The sequence below is a fragment of the Neofelis nebulosa genome, chromosome 13, assembly GCF_028018385.1.
Source record: "Neofelis nebulosa isolate mNeoNeb1 chromosome 13, mNeoNeb1.pri, whole genome shotgun sequence".
Classification (NCBI taxonomy): Eukaryota; Metazoa; Chordata; class Mammalia; order Carnivora; family Felidae; genus Neofelis; species Neofelis nebulosa.
Genome location: NC_080794.1, coordinates 89,525,577 through 89,542,774, shown reverse-complemented (window position 1 = coordinate 89,542,774; position 17,198 = coordinate 89,525,577). Strand labels below are relative to the sequence as shown.

The 17,198-nt window shown below is 45.9% G+C and overlaps 1 protein-coding gene across 6 annotated transcripts in view; it reads right to left on the bottom strand.

Annotated features, from left to right (window-relative positions):
* MGMT (O-6-methylguanine-DNA methyltransferase) overlaps nucleotides 1-17,198 on the bottom strand; it is a 297,512-nt gene that overhangs the window by 7,400 nt on the left and 272,914 nt on the right. For all 6 annotated transcript variants that reach the window (XM_058698138.1, XM_058698139.1, XM_058698137.1 and 3 more), the window contains one exon: nucleotides 190-329. In XM_058698138.1, coding sequence (XP_058554121.1) covers nucleotides 190-329 — 140 coding nt within the window. The remainder of the gene's footprint in view (nucleotides 1-189; nucleotides 330-17,198) is intronic.

Here is a 17,198-nt window from a genome sequence, read left to right as displayed (position 1 = left end):
ACATGCCACCGTCACCACCAAAAACGGGGGGCAGGGGCCGCCCACCCCTCTTCTGGGGGCCCGTACAGATGCCTCCTCTCCTCTGCTCCCCACGCGGTGCCGCACAGGCCGCTTACACTGCAGGGCCCCGGGCCCCCCCTCCCGCCGCCACCTGCGGCCCCGCTGACGCACCCGCTGGCAGCGACTTACAGGATTGGTCCTCATCGCTCCGCCCACTGCCCGCGCGGCTCGGGGCCTGCCTGCCAGGGCTGCTAATTGCCGGTAAGAAACCGTTTCTCCGAGTCTGACAACCTTCAGCAGCTTCCACAACACCTGTCTGGTGAACGAATCTGAAAGGCAGAATGCAGAATGACGTTATGTGGACAAGCGGCTCCCGCAGCTCTGATGTAGAAACCTGCCGGTCTTGAGACAGAAAGCACGTCAACACAAACAGAGGTGCTTCAGTCAATTAAAATGCGGCCTCCACACACGGTCCCGTCACTGTGCGGGCTGGCCCCTACGCAGCCATCCTAACACCACGCGCCCCAGACCTGCAACCGCCCCCTGCGTCCCCGGGTCCCACGCAGGAAGGACCACGTGATGCTCTTCCAGGACTGGGGCACGCACACATTCGTGAGCCCAGAAGGCCCTGCCTGCCTACTGACTTCAGAACCTCTTAGACTGCTGGGTCATTGGCAACGTCAGCTGGGATACACAAGGAAAAAGGAGCCGTGGGCCGGGCTGTGGTTTTATGCTAGGCGGCCACACCCAGCAGCGAGAAGACTCAGAATGCCAAACACCACGTACACGGGGCTGGCAGTGACCTTGGCTACAGGCATCTGCGACGCACAGGGCTGCAAAAATAAAATAACTTGATTCCCATTTTAATTGGCAAGCCACATCAAATCACACTTGCTCCTCACCTTGCTGTGGGAGTGAACAGGTGAATGCATGGCAACGTTCTCTCCCTCTGCCTCCAGCTTTGCGAGGGAGGCTGGTCTGAATCGATACCTATTGTCTTTCCAAAGGGAACGCAAGGCTCGGGAGCACTGGACAGGGAGCTGTGTCCCCCACGGTGGGGGCGCCGAGCCCTCCGGGGGCGGGAGTTCCCGATGGCAACGACAAAGGGAAGGCTTCCACGGGCAGCAGCGGTGTTCCGGAGTGTGTCCATAATAGCACTAATTACACTCGGTGCCAAGCTGGCAAAGTGCGATTTGGTTCTTAAAGGAAACACACCCTTACATGCGTTTTAAATAATAAAAATCACTTCTTAACTGAAGGGAATGATAATCACTTCGCTGGAAAAAAAAATCTGTTTAGTCTTTATTATAACATTAAGCAAATTAAACATCAGCATAATCCAGGTGATACTAGAACAGGGTCATCAAAGAAATTAACTTTGTTGTTCATTAATTTACATGGATTAGTAGAGGGCAAAAAGATAGCAAGTGTGCTCTAGTTTTTTTATGATATAATTTCAAACTGTGCACCATTTGTGGCAGGAGGGTGACTTTGGGGTTAATCAGACTGATTTGTCCTTTTAATTGCTTTCTATTCAAAGAAAATTCATTAGATAATGTTCTCTTCAAAATTCATGAATCAATTTAACTGAAGAAACCACATTAACAGCTTTGGGTTCATTAGCACATGCAGTTGTGTTACTGGCTGATTGCTCGGAGGGTTTCCTTAGGCAAACACACTGTGTTTACTGTGATTTCTTCAGAAAGGGTTTTGAAATCAAACTGTTCATCATTACTGCTGTTGCTGTTGTTGTTATGCCTCACTTAAAAACAAACAAAAACACACCAAAAAAACGCAAACAAAAACAAAACAAGAAGAGGAAGAAGAAAGAGGCGGCAGGCCGCCTGGCAATAACTTGGGGAGAAGGCGATTTCAGGGCCGGAGGTCTTAGAAGAGAAACTGCGCGAAAGCAGCGCGTCGTGGAGACCGCAAGAAGCGGGGAGGCCCGTCTCCAGCCTTCCTCGTGCAGCACAGAGGGGTCGCTGTGTGTGTTCTGCTGGATGCCGCCCGGGCTTTCCAGAAGAAGAGCCCAGAACTTTCCCAAAGCCGTAGGACCACGAGGAGAGGCGCTCGTGCAAGCTCACCCGGGGGCGCAGGGCAGCTCCGAGAAGCCGCGGTGCCGCTCCAGCGCCTGCCTGTCTAGGCATAAGGTGCCCGTATGTGAGCACAGGGTTCATCAGACAGTTTCAGCTTCGCTGTCAATTTTTCATGGGAAATAATTTCTCACCCCATACACACCAGGCCGTGTATTAGGAAAAATAGCTCAAATAATGCAATATTTAGGAATCAAGCAAGTCGTGTTATAAATGTATCTGAAAACCCAATTTCACCCTGTAGGGAGCAAATGCATTAATTAGTTGGAGCGGCGCTCAGCGACAGTGCCTCTGACCCTGACCCGTGCAAAATCAGACCATGAAACTGCTCTTCTTTCCAGGAGGGGCTGGCACTGTCGGTTGTTAAATATCATTCTAAAATGTAGTAAAACCTACTCATAAAAATTAACATACGCTGATGTGGAAGATCTATCTTCTGGAGGTGGAGGTGTCCACGTAAGTCCTCGGCGGCCGGGCCATCATTTCAGGTGGCCCAAGGGGCAGCCGTTAGATGATCATCCTTTTCCCTCCCATTACGGTCTCCCTGGGGAGTGGGCATGACCCCAGAGCTGTGCGGAGCGGCCTCTGCCGGCCACATTCTGGATGTTCCTTTCCTTCACCCTCTCCTCCCCACCCTTTCTCCTGCATCTTCTGGGGCCTGGGTACCACGAGCGGGGCCGTGTTCTGCTGTGGGGCCACCGTAGGCTCCGCTGGGGGCTGGCCTGCTTCTCTGAGCTCCGCTCCCTTAAGGACACAGCCGTTTTTGTTTCCACGTGGGTGGCCACTTAAACATGCCCATCGGGAGCACCTACCCCGTCCAAGACTGCTTTCTACATTCTCTGTAGCCGGACAGTATGTCATCAGTCTCCTAGGGGCTCACGACGGGGTTACCAACGGCCATGGAAGACGTCATTCTATGTCACGGACGCCAGAATTTTATATGTGAGCTCTCTTTTTGCCACTTGTGGGAGCAGAGATCATGGCAGCCTTCACTGGTGTGCCTGCACTGACACAGCCAAGTGGGGCTCTGATGAGGGAGCCTACGCAGATACCCTAGTCCCCACGTGCGACGGGAGGAACGGACCCAGGGGCCAAGGCAGACTCCAGGCTGCAGGGTCTTGGACGAGTCGCTTCCTTCCCCTGGGCCTCTGCCTCTTCCCCGGTGATGAACACCATCGCGAGAGCTCCCTGGATGGATGTGTCCTGCACACCCCCGTGCGCTGCTACGCTCAAGCACAGCTGCTCGGGGGCAGGCCTGGGCCTGGAGATCAGGTCTCCTTAAGACCAAGGCTGCCTCCGCCATCTCTTCTCCAGTAAGCAAGAACACCACGCTTCGGAGTTCTTTGGGTAGAATCGTTCTTTCAAGGGGACTCTGCTGCAGGGTGTGGGTTCCTGAGGAAGGGCCGTCTGTCGGCTGCCCAGGCCCTCGGGCTCTCCACCACCAGGCAGCAGCTAGAGGGCACCCGCAGGTGCAGATGCATGGGTGTGCGCCAGCAGGTTAAGTATGCAAGTATTGTCTCTCTCTCCCTGAGGACAGAGAAGGGTCTTCCGATGCTCTGAGCAGAGGAATCGCTCGCTTTCTGGTATTATCTCTGAACCCTTGCACCCTGGCCCCGAAGCAACCGGGATGCCCATGTCTCTTTCTGTCGGAAGCAGTTGTGGTCCCCACAGGTGGGCAGGCCCCGGCTGCTTTCCTCCTCTGTCTTCTCAGTAGTTGGCTCTGGACGTTGGTGCAGTTCTAGGAGGTGTGTACCTGAGTGGGGTAAGTAAGGCCAAATTATGAGCAGGGACCAAACAGGGTGTCTGAGAACTGGACAGTAGCAGGGAAGATGCAGAGAAAGGGAAGTTTGGGAAAGCACACTGAGAAGGTGTTTGTAAAGTCCTGGGCTCACTCCTGACCTGTGCACGTGTGGATCACTCTAAATCAAAGACATGGAGAATGGATGTAAGGGTTCTAGACCAGCCACTGATTCGTAGGACAGGACCATGGAGTCTGAACAACAAAATGGACACTGAAACCACAACCTGCAGAAACCTGGTCAGAACTTAGAGCCAAACCCATCCAGGTTGAGTGCCTCCTAAAAAAAAAAAAATAGCAGTGCTATACACTGGACTCACACAAGACTGAGAGCCTCAGAACCTAACATTCAAAATGATCAGGATATAATCCCAAATGCCTTGGCAAACAGAGAATCATAAAACCCTCAACTCATCTTGGAAAAGACATTAACAAACATCAAGGCCAAGAGGCCACAGAAGTTGGAATCACACGACAAGATTTTGTCCCCGGCATTTTGAGGATTAGTGGACAAATAAAATGGTAAGATATTTAAGGTGTATGATGTGAGAATTTCATATACATGGCCTGGTAACTTTGAAGGATTTTATCTGCAATAAAAATGCTGTAAGAAGGGAAAATACCTTTGAAAGAAATGAAAAGATACCGAGTTTCAAAGAAATACAAGTTATAAAAAAGAAGCAAATGGAAATTTAGTACAGAAAAATACAAAACACAAAAACTGCACAGTCTCAATAGCAGAATGGAGATGCCAGAGGAAACAGTCAATAAACTTGAAGTCAACAGAAATGATCTGATCTGAGAAACAGACAGAAACACGTTAAACAACAAAAAATCAGAAAGTGGATGCGTAGGACAAAATCAAACGGTCTAACAGTCGAATTAACTGGAGTTCCAGAGGAAGAGGAAAAAGAGTACAGTGCAGAAAAAATGCTAGTCAATGATAGCTAAAACTTTTCCAATCTGGCCAAAGATATACGACAAGTCAAAAGCCTAGTAAACCACAAACAGGACAAGCCCGGAGCAATCTACTCCCACACATATCATGACGAAGCGGGCAGGTAAAATCGAAAGACAAAGAAACTCTCCAAAACAACCAGAGAAAAATGATGTGTTATTTAAAAGGGAACGAGGATTTGAATGCCAGTACAATTCTCATCAGAAACCATGGAGGTCAGAAGGAAGTGAAATAGCAATTTTATAAAGTGCTCGAAGACAAGAAAGAAACTCAGAATTCTATATCAAGTTAAAAAAAAACTCGTCAGAAATAAAGCTAAAATTAAGACATGTTCAGACAGAAACAAAGGTGCTGCCAGTAGAGGTAAGCTAAAAGAATTGCTGAAGGAAGGTCTTTAGCAAGAAGGGACCTCAGACTGGAGGGCACAGCCTGGAAGCTTAGCAGTAAAGTCAGAACAAAAGGAATGGTAATTATCTGGCTAAATACCCTGGACTGTCCTTCTGATGAGTTCTTTAAAAAAAAACACAAAAAACTGAGAACAATCTGAGGGTTGATGGGGGGTGGGAGGGAGGGGAAAGTAGGTGATGGGCACTGAGGAGGGCACCTGTTGGGATGAGCACTGGGTGTTGGTATGGAAATCAATTTGACAATAAATTTCATATTAAAAAAATAAAAAAAAAAAAAAAAGAGGGAGACTGGGCCGACTGCTCTGAAAGTTAAGTATGCAAGGATTATAATCCCTATAAAGAGATAATGTAGTCAAAAACCTAACAGAAAAACAAAAGCTACAGAACAAGAAGTTAAAATAGCCCCAAAGAAGGGAAGGGAAAAGAGAAAGAAAAATAGAAAAGACAGAAAACAAATAATTATGTAATAATAAAGTCATAAGAAAACAAGTGAAATAAACATGTAGATAGAAATTCTATCGTACTAATAATTCCATTAAATATAAATGGCCTTTCTTCACCAATGAAAAAATAATAGTGTGCCAGATGGATTGAAAAAATAACCCAAGTATGTGTTGTCTGCAAGAAGTTCACTTCAAATAATAAATAGATACTGATGTGTTAAAACTAACAGGATGGGAAAAGCACACCATGAAAACCGTAATCTAAGAAAAGTTAGTAACAGACAAAGCAGATTGAGGAGCACAATTTCCAGGGGTAAAAAGGAATATTACATGGTGACAAAAGGGATGGTTCACAACCAGGACACAGCAACCCAAAACCTTTACGCACCTAACAAGAGAGTTTCAAATAAATAAAGCAAAAACTGACAAAACTGAAAGGAGAATCAGACAAACCCACAATCACACTTGGAGACCTCACTTCTCTCTCAGTAACTAACAGAAGTAGTTGACAGAAAATCAAGGATACAGAAATGAAAAACACCATGAGCCAGCTGGTTTCAACTGATTGACACAACACGCTATCCAATCACAGAATATACATTCTTTTCACATGCACACTAAAAACTGACCAAGATACACCACATTCTGGGTCATAAAACAAGCTTTAACAAATTTGAGATAATTGAAGTCATTCAAGTCATATTCTCTGATCATAATGGAATTAGACTAGATATTAATAACAAAAAGATGATTGGAAACCTCCAAACATTTGGACAGAAAACAAGGCATTTTAAATAATCTATGGGTCACAGAGAAAGTCTTTAGGCAAATTACAAAAAGAATACATTGAACTGAATACAACTGAAAATACAGCAGGTCACAATTTACAAGATACAGCTGAAACAATATTTAGAGGGAAGTTTATAGTATTAAATGCATATCTGACAGAAGAAGGGTCTCAAGTTAATAATCTAAGCTTCCACTTTATAAACAAGAAAGAGCAAAATAAAACTAAGGAAGGAAATAATAAAGGTAACAGCAGAAACCAATGAAATGGAAATAAAGAAAATGATAGAATAAAATGCATGAAACCAAAACTGTCTTCTTTGTTTTTTTTTTTTTTTTTTTTTTAAATTTTTTTTTTCAACGTTTTTTATTTATTTTTGGGACAGAGAGAGACATAGCATGAACGGGGGAGGGGCAGAGAGAGAGGGAGACACAGAACCGGAAACAGGCTCCAGGCTCCGAGCCATCAGCCCAGAGCCTGACGCGGGGCTCGAACTCACGGACCGCGAGATCGTGACCTGGCTGAAGTCGGACGCTTAACCGACTGCGCCACCCAGGCGCCCCCAAAACTGTCTTCTTTGAAAAGATCAATAAAATTGATAAAGCTTTAGCAAGACTGATAAAAAAAAAGGGAAGAAACAAGTTATCAACATTAGGCATAAAAAAGGGGATGTCATGACTGACTTCACAGACAGTAACTGGAGAATGAAATATTCCTACAAATAACTCTATGCACAATAATGAACAACATGGATGAAACAGATCAATGTATCAAAAACTACGAACTACCAAATCATATCCAAGGTGACATAGATAACTGGAATAGTCCTGTAACTATCACCGAACTTTAACTGAGAGTTAAAAATCTTCCAAAATCACTAGGGCCAGATGATTTCACCATTAAATTCTATCAAACATTTAAAGAACAAATACATCAACTCAAGACAATCTTTTATAGAAAACAGCAGAGAAGGGAACACTTCCCAAAACATTTTATGAGATTGGAATTACTCCAATATCAAAACCAGAAAAAGTCCAAATCCAGAAAGGTACAGATTAATATTTCTCATTAACTATGCAAAAATTCTCAACAAAGTACCGGCATATCAAATACAGCGATATATAAAAGGAAGAAGACAGCAAAATTAAGTGGAGTTTGAGGAGTCAAAGCTGATTCAATATTGGAAAAATGAACCTACATATAAAGCTACAGTAATCAAGACAGGGCATATTAATAGAGAATATATAAATCAGTGGGACGGAATAGAAACAGACCCACACAAATACAGAAGGAAAGGCAATTCAATGGACAAATGATAGTATTGCCAACAAATGGTTCTGGAACAACTGTAAAGCCACATGCACACAAAACAAAACAAAACAAAACAAAACAAAACAACACAAAAAGATTCTAGATACAGACCAGGTATCTTTTACAAAAACTAAACAGATCACAGACCTAAAACTAAAAGGCGAAACTATAAAACTTTCAGAAGGATATACAGGAAAAAAATCCAGATAATTGTGGGTTTAGGGAAAAGTTCTTAGAGACAGTATGATCCATGAAAAAAAAAATAATTGGACCTTATTAAAATTAATTTCTGCTTTGTGAAAAGTGCTGTTAAGATACTGAAAAGGAAAGCCACAGGCTGAAAGGACATATTTGCAAAACACATATCTGGTAAAGGACTTGTATCCAAACTATACAAAGAATTCTTAAAACTCAACAACAGGAAAATAAAACAACACTATTATAAAATAGCAAAAGGACATCGCACCAAAGAAGATCTACAGACACAAATAAACATATGAAGAGATCTTTAAAATCATTTGTCATCAGGGAATTACAAATTAAAACAATGAGGTACAATTTTATACCTGTTAGGAGAGCCACACAAACAAACCTCCAAATCCGACAGTACTGACTGCTGATGAGAAAGAACATGGAGCATCCGGGATACTCATTCACTGCTGATGAAAAAACAAAATGGTACAGCTACGTGGGAGAAAATCTGGCAGCTTCCTACGAAACTAAACAGAGGCTTACTGTATGAACCAGTAATTGCACTCCTGAATATTTAGTCAACTTACCTGAAAACCTGTGGCCACACAAAAACCTCCATGTGAATATTTATTTCAGCTTTACTCACGTATTGATAAAAGCTGGAAGCAACTAAGATGTCTTTCAATGGATAAATGGGTAAACTATGGAGCATCCATACAATGGGGTATGATTCAGTCATACAGAGTGGATCATCAAGCCACAAAATGACATGGAGTTACCTTGATGTGTATTTGCTAAGTGAAAAAAGCAAAAGCTACATGCCGTCTGATCCCAACTATGTGATGTTTTGGAAAAGGAAAAGCAACACAGATGGAAAACGCTTATATGCAAAATATATGCAAATTAACAACAAAAGCATTTAGAAGACTGGTGGATCCCAGGAAGGGGTGAAGACTGACAAGAAAATCTAAGTGTATTACAACTTGTGAACATATGAACAACCTCACTGAAGTTGGCGGGAGGGAAAATTGGTGACCAAAGAAACTCTGGAAACGAGTCTGTAAGACTAACAGCAAAAAGAATTGCATATACACACTCTACTCGATACAGATTCGCATACTACTATATGGTATACTGGACTGGATCAATTAACTAAATGGCTGGTGGAAGGTGGGAGCCAGTTATACTCCTCAATCTATTAAAAATAAACAAATATGAACCATAATAGTAATAGTCTAATGAAGAAAAACATGTATCAACTGAGGCAAAAAAAAAAATTTAACAAAATTCAACATCTATTCATGATAAAATCTCTCAACCATTTAGGAAAAGAAAGTAACATCCTCAACCTGATAAAGGTATTGACCAAAAAAAAAGACAAAAAAACAAAACAAAACTCTAACACTAATGTCACACTTAACTGTGAAAAAGTGAATGCATTTCCCTCAAAAGTAAGAAAAATGCAAGGATTCCCACTACTATTCAACATCATAGTAGAAGTTCTAGCCACTGCAATAAAGCCAAAAAATAAATAAATAAAAGTCATACATTTTGGAAAAAAGAAAACTGTCCCTATTTACAGACAACATGACAGTCTATGGTAAAATACCCAGGAATCTACCCACCCCCACCCCACCCCCCCAAAATCTTACAGTGAGTTTAGCTAGGTTACTAGATACAAAGTCAACACAGGAAAATCACACTTGTAGGTTAGTGTTATGTATAAACTGATGAAATGTTGTTAAAAGAAATCAAAGAATACCTAAATAATTTGAGAGACATATTCTGTTCATGGATAGGAAGTTTCAATATAAAAATTTCAGTTCTCCACAAAGTGATCCATAAATTTATTTCCCTTCCAGTCAAAATCCCAGGGAATTACCGTAGATATAGACAAGCTGATTCTAAAACTTACATGGAGAGGCAAAGGAACTTGAATAGTCAAAACATTTTGAAAAAGGGAAGAAAAAACTAGTTGGAGAAATCACACTAAAACTTTTTTAAGACTTACTATGCTGTACAGGAATCAAGATAATGTGAAATTTGTAAAGGGGTAAACACACAGACTGATGGAACCTGATAGAGATTTCCAAGAGACCCACATAAATGTGTCCAAATAGTTTCTGACCAAGTTACAAAAGCATTTCGATGAAAAAGGATATTTTCAGAAGTGGTGTTGGAAAACTGGATAACCACATGCAAAACACTGGATCATGATATAACTCTTAGACCTTATAAAAATTAATTCAAAGTAGATTATATCCCTAAATGTAAAACTTTAAACTAAAAATATTTAAAAAATTGTATACCTTATGAAAACCAATTCAAAATACATATCTCTAAATGTAAAACTTTAAACTAAAAAAAAATTAAAAGAAAACTTAGAACATCTTTGTGACCTGAAATTAGGCAAACAGTTCTTAGACATGTCATCAAAAAGCACCATCCATAAATTAAAAAAATAAATTGGGCTTTGTCCAAATGAAAAAAAAAACAAAAAAAAACAAACCTGGTCTGTGAAAGTCAAGTGTTAGCAGAATGTTGCACATTGGGAGAAAATATTTGGAAATAACATACTCAACAAAGAACTTATAACCACAATATATAAAGAACTCTCTAGAGTCAACAGTGTTAAATCACATCATTTAAAAATGGGCAAAAGACTTGAACGGACAGCTCATTCGAACGGTAAATGTTTGAATAAATGTTCAACACAACTATAAGGGAAATGCCACTTGAAGCCACAATAAGATGGCATTATAGACCTATTACAACGGCTATAATGAAAATTATATAAGCAAACAAAGGTATATCTACACCATGGACTGTGACAATTAAAAGGCATAAGCTATAGACACATACAGAAATTTGGATGGATCTCAAAGGCATTAAGGTGAATGACGGAAGCCAGGCTTGAAAGGTTAAATGCTGAGTCCAAGTACATGTGTCACGGGGATGGAGAACAGACCAGTGGCTGCTAAGAATCAGCAGAGAGGTGGGGGCAGGGGCAGCAGTGACAACAGAGGGGCAGCAGGAGGGAGCTTTTAGGACGATGAACCCCGAGTCCTGATTATAGCGGCAGCTACAGAAATCTGACCCGTATTAGAACTCATAGTACTGCACACCACGAAAAGTCAATTTTACTCTACGTTAATGTAAAAAAAAAAAAAAAAAAAAAAAGTTGGAAAACATAGAGGGAAACCTTTTCCAATCACTTCGTTTTTAATCAACCTCCCTGAAGTTCAAGATGCCCACTGATGGCAGAGCCTCGGTCACATTCCCTGCAAACGACTTCCCCTCTCCAAGGCCCCTTTCACCCCCAACGCTCTCTGTACGGTCACCTCAAGGGTCCCTTCTGTTTGGCCCAGCTCAGGGAGACCAAGGACCTGCCTTATGGGTCTCCACCCTAACGCTCCAGGGCTGTGGCTCGGGCGGAGTTCCAGCAGCTCAGCCTGGTGCCTCTGGACAGGCCAGAGCAGGCCACCCCGTTGCTCAGCAGGCCCAGCAAGGGGTGCGCCCGAGGGGGCCTTTAGAAACATAAACGAGTCCCCTGGAGACGGCCTTCCCGAACTCCACACTCATCCCCAGCAACCGCAGCATCTTCGGACATTAGGAGCGACTCTCCAGCTAACGTGTCAATAATCCGTCCGTGCCTTCCACACGCGCCAACATACACGTTACACGGTAGCTACGAGATAGAGGGCAAGTAACTCGATTTACTTCAACATGCTCCCCATGGCCTCCACAGACCCAGACGTAACAGAGGAAAAACAAAAGACATACAGAGGAAAAACAAAGGAAAAACAAGTTTATAGGAGGTCACTCGCGCATGTGCGCAAGCTTGAGCTTCCTGACGGTGGGACAGTGCAGATGCACTGATACATGAAGTGTGTGAAAATCTACTGTGGACCCGCAATCCGGGTCAGGACAGCACAGGGCCACCTACACACGGTCACAGCTCTGCCCATGGGCAGACTGGCCAGGACTGTGGGGGAACAGAGCCCCACATCAACCTTTCCTTTTTACTTTTTTTCTGTTTTTAGAGAGCACGCTCAAGTGGGGGAGCGGGCAGAGGAAGAGAGGGAGAGAATCCTAAGCAGGCTCCACACTCGGCATGGAGCCCGATGGGGGGCTTGATCGTACAGCTCTGGGATCATGACCTGAGTTGGATGCTCAACTGACTGAGCCCCCCGGGTGCCCCTCAAATCTTTATGTGCAACGTATTACAGAACAGGCTGCAAAACCCTGTGGCACTGGCTGCTGTGCACCAACCCCATCTCCGGAGCCAGGAGACCAATCAACTGATAGGGGGCTGGGGGCCTGGGTCCCGACAGATGGGCAGGGGTTTCCCAGGCAGGAGAAGGGGGCGTCTCACACTCGGGAGACGAGCCCGCAAACAGGGAAGCCTGGGGAAGACGCCTGGGCAGACAGTGGCTGTTTCAGAGGCAAGAAGAGGCTCTCGTCTAGAACCGTCCACGGGCCACTCCATGTTCTGCTGTCACTATCTTCCTAAGGGCTAAACCAGAGGGCCTCTTTCCCAGCTGGGAGAATGGGACCTCTGTGACCCAGGCATTGCTGGGTGGATCCCATCCACCCCTTGTGTCAGACTGTAATAGCTTTTCAGCGAATGGTCACTAAAGCCACATACAGAGGCAGAATTCATGGCCTGTAACATTCACAAAAAAGAAGGTACCTTCCCGCTACTCTCACACTCTAAGGCACTTGGCTCACCCACAGTGAGCCAGCCAGCCTCCGCAGGCCTGTGTCCACAGTGATGTCTCAGACACTCAGGGGCCTCTTGGCCTCTCTGGGGGCACAGCTCAATGCTCTCTGGCACGTGGAGGGGAAGAAGACACATGAAGGCAGTTGGCCTGGCCATGGCCCGGGCCCCCTGCTCTGTGTCCCACCTTCCCAAACACCACGCAGACACAGAGCTTCCTGAGCTCTTAGGAGCTGTCGCTAATTTTCCACTAAAGTCCTCAACACCCACTCTGCAAAGCTGACATCACTATCCTCATTGAACAAATGACAAAAATCAGGCTCAGTGCCATGGCTTGACTACCGTCCACACAGCTGGCTGGGTGCTGGACTCGTCTACTGCTCCCTGGGGCCTAGAGGGCAGGACCTGTGCACCCCACTGCCAAAGTGGGTTTTGGTGACAGGGTCCCTGTCTGTCTGTAAGCTAGTCCCAAGCTCAGTGGCTTGGCTAAGGCCTTCTGTTCTGGATGAGCCTTTCTGAGCTCCCCTTCTTCAGTGTCCACTTACCAAGTTCTTCTGAGAAATGAAGACCACACCTGAGTGAGTGATGGCAGACAAGCCCTGTGGTTTTGGGGTGTAAGCAGTGACTGTGCAAAGGATTAACTGCACGAGTGACTTTGACAACGGACAAGCCAGAGAAAACCTGCCTCTGTCCCCATAACAGAGACGCTAATGCCCATACCTTTGAGACCCTTCTATAAAAACTACGTGCAGACAGTAGTTGCCGTCCCCAACGTGCATCTGGTTCTAAGCCCGACATTCCCCTGCAGCCCTGAGTGACTCTCCTAGTCAGTGGCGGACACCCCAGGGATGGGCCCGCGCCCAGTATGGCTACCTGTGCGCGAGGCTCTGCGCTAAGACAACCCGGTGGAATGCTTACAGAAGGAGGCATGTGCCTTTCACAGGACACCTTTAGGGAGTCCTACCCGCCCAACCCCCCTTTCCAGAAAATCCCTGGCTACTCCGTTGGGTGTTACGTGCTGAGCCAGCTGGTAAGATGCCAAGTAAAGATGGCCTGTTATTTTGTGGCCTCAGTGCTTGTGGCTCCAAAACGATTTCTGCTGGCCTAAGGATCGGTGTTATTAAGTAGGCCGAAGTTTGGATCACTTTCCACGAGTCGAATCCATTCCTGTGTAAGAAAAATTGCCAATGTGCAAGTATTTCAAAGTACTGAACATGGACGGTTTTAGGTACACAGTAAGTAGTCAATAAAAGCCTGGTCAGTGTATATGATGCAGAGTTGAAAGGCTATTCTGGAAGGCAGCTATGCTCACCACTGTACCACCAATGCTAGAAAGGCTGTCTTGAAAGAGATGTTCCTCAGAGGTTCTGAGCGATGCTGAGGAAATAGGGGCATGAGTACTATTCTGAAAATTCATTTGGAAATTTTGGTCAATTTGCTTACGAATCAACAATGGTTCATAACTAGTGCTAACGTTTCTTACTGCACACCAGGCACCGTGCAACCTGCTTTATCATATTGAATCCTTGACAGCCGCCATGACTCTGGTGTGACTGTCCTCTCCTCGGCAGGTGAGAGATCCCTGGGGCCCCGGATGGAGCAGGCTATCCAAGGGCATGCTGGGAAGGCCCAGGCCAGCAGGGGGCCAGGCTCTCGGGCACAGGCCTCCATCACCGGCATCGCAGAGTCTTCCACCACGCCCTCAGCACCCCCCACAGAGGTACACAACTGGGCTGCTTCCCACCCCTCCATCTTGGTTTCATCCTGGTCGGACGGGACCAGCGCGAAGGTACACGCCGCACAGAGGTCATCAGAGCTTACCTGTGGGAAAGGCGCTTTGTCCATAGGGCCTGCTGTCCATCCTTGGATTCCTGTCCCCCAACAATGACGCATGCTTAGCCAAACGGCAGTTTGGGAGGGGAAAGGAGTGCCCAGCAGACCCTCGTGCCCCCGTGCTGGCCTGCCTACCTCTCTCTCCCTCCCAGGCTAGCCACAGGTGGCCCATTCTCCCCTCTGCCCCTGACCCTGGAAGGCGGGCAGGTGTGACACCCACAGCCCAGGGCTGTTCCGGGATGAGCCCGCCGGGGAGGACGGCGTCCCAGCCGTACACGAGCTTACCCTGCCAGACGGGGAGACAGGCCCGGTCTCCGCCTCACGGCATTCTGCTTCTGGTCCCGTACGTGCATTCCGGACCCACTGAAGGTGGCGGCTGGGCTCTGCGGCCAACAATACTGTGTTTTTAGTTCCTAAATTTCCCTTTCGTGACTAATATCAACATAGGTCAGGGAAGGAAGAAAGACGTGTGAGGTGATGTCCATGCGGATGTGAAATTCCCTCGTGCCAGCGTGGGGACACGGCGCGGGGCTCTGCTTTGCTTCTGGGTCTGGCCGATGCCAGAATGAGTGCACGGCACAGGTTGACCTAATTTGTTAACAAGTACCACAATCGTACGCATCTCTAGCTATGGGCCAAAAAAAAAAAAAAAAAGATTTTGGGATGCAGTTTAAAAAAACAAAATAAACTGAAAAAAGTCCACAAAGCACAACACAAAACTTTTACTACCCCTTGTATAGGCAATGAGTAATTTTTAGGCGCAATAAAATTTTTGATATTTTAGAACAGTGGTCCTCAAAGTGTGGTCTGGGGAGCTTTAGGGGTCCCTGAGACCCGTTTAGGGGGATTTTCACAGTAACACTAAGATGTTATTTGCCTTTTTAATTCTCCTGCTCTCACAAGCATGTAGGAGTTTTCCGTAAGCTAAATGACGTGTGATACCACAACAGATTAAGTGACAGGGTAGCTATGAGAATCCAGCTGTCTTCCATTAAGGCAGACACTACTGAGATTGGCAAACACATTAAAAAAAAAAAAAAAAAAAAAGCCAGTCTTCTCAGTAAGTGTTTTTGGTTTTGGAAAATAGCCATTTTCATACAAAATACATTATTTTTGATAACACGTAGCAAATTCATTGTTATTTTTAAAAGAACTTAAGGCCTTAAGAAGTCCTCAGGTTTAATTTCCAGCTTGGGAAATGCAGACAGACACAACCCTCACAATCCAAGCTCTTTGGGGACCTCAGTAATGTCGAGCAGATGGAGGGGTCCAGATGAACACAGGGTCTAAAGGGTGACGCCGGCCCCTTTCCAGGCCTAGCCAGGCCGAGCAGGGCACTGTGCTCATGAACAGAAACGCACCCGCACGCTCGTCCGGTCCTGGGCGCACGAGAACACAATCACAGAGCTCATCTCGCACACGGACTGGACTGTTAGCCCTCGGAAATGAACCTCCCGCCTCACGCACGTGCGACGAGACGACGCACACACCCAGCGAGGCTTCTGCCAGGTGAAGGGGGCACCACGTCCTCACGGCGGCACCGTGCGTATTTATACTCACCTTCCCAATAATTAGAGTGCCCGAAACTTATTTAACGAAAGAATTATGCCCAAGACTGTAAGCTCCAACTTAAGGAGGCCTACAGAGAGATGATTAAACCGTGAATGTCCTGGTTTGAATGTGAATAATTATGTATTAACACCCTTCACCATTCAAATAATTGTCATTCAGCTCAAAGCAGAAGAACCGACTCTGAACAGGTGTTAATGGTTTCCGGACAATATCAGAACCACAGAGAAACACAGGGCGTGAAAACGCTGAGGGGGAGGGAAGGAGAGTACCTGTTTAAGAACGTGCACCTGAGTGCATGCTGAGCACTGGGGGGCCACTGAGAAAAGGCCGGATCGAGAACAAGTCCGAGCCTCCAGTCCTGGTTCCCTTGGGCCCCCGGCCCCCGCGCACCTCACCTAGGCTGTTCTCCTTCAGGACACTCGCTTTCTCCTCTTACAAGTTCTCCCAGCTTTCGTGGCCAGGACGCTGGGACCTGCTCCCCTAACCAGGCCCCCGACCGGCCCATTCCCCAGAAAGAACCGAACGCTGTTCCCCACACAGCACTCACACACAGGGTCAGTGCTCCTTCCCCGCACAACCTTGTGAGCAGAACAACAAAAAGGTGGAGAATCAGATTTAAAATGACACAATGTCACCAGTGTACACAACACAATGTTTTCCAACACTGCCATCCCTTCATCCACCCTGAGCAGCGACAGGAAGGCCACTGCTGACGTCATATCACGCCTTCCCTTTGGCGGTTTCAGTCACACGGCAGAGAAGGGACCAGCTGAGCGCGTTTCGGACCCACGCCGTTTCACGCTAAATACACAATGACGTGTGTACGTACCACCCCACCCTGCTTCCAATCCAGTTCAGAAACTCCTGTGCACCCAGTTGGAAACTTCTAGAAGCCTCCTGCTGGCCCTCCCGAGTAGTGGAAAGGGAGCCTTGGCAGCTTCACCAGGAGGCCTACTTGGCTGCTCCTGGAAAGTCTAAACATTGTTTGCTTCCTGAAGCTGGGTAGCGTCCCACAGTCCTAGCCCTGACACCCAGGCGCTTCTGTCCTTGGACTTAATTTCTGGGAATACTGACAGATCTATAA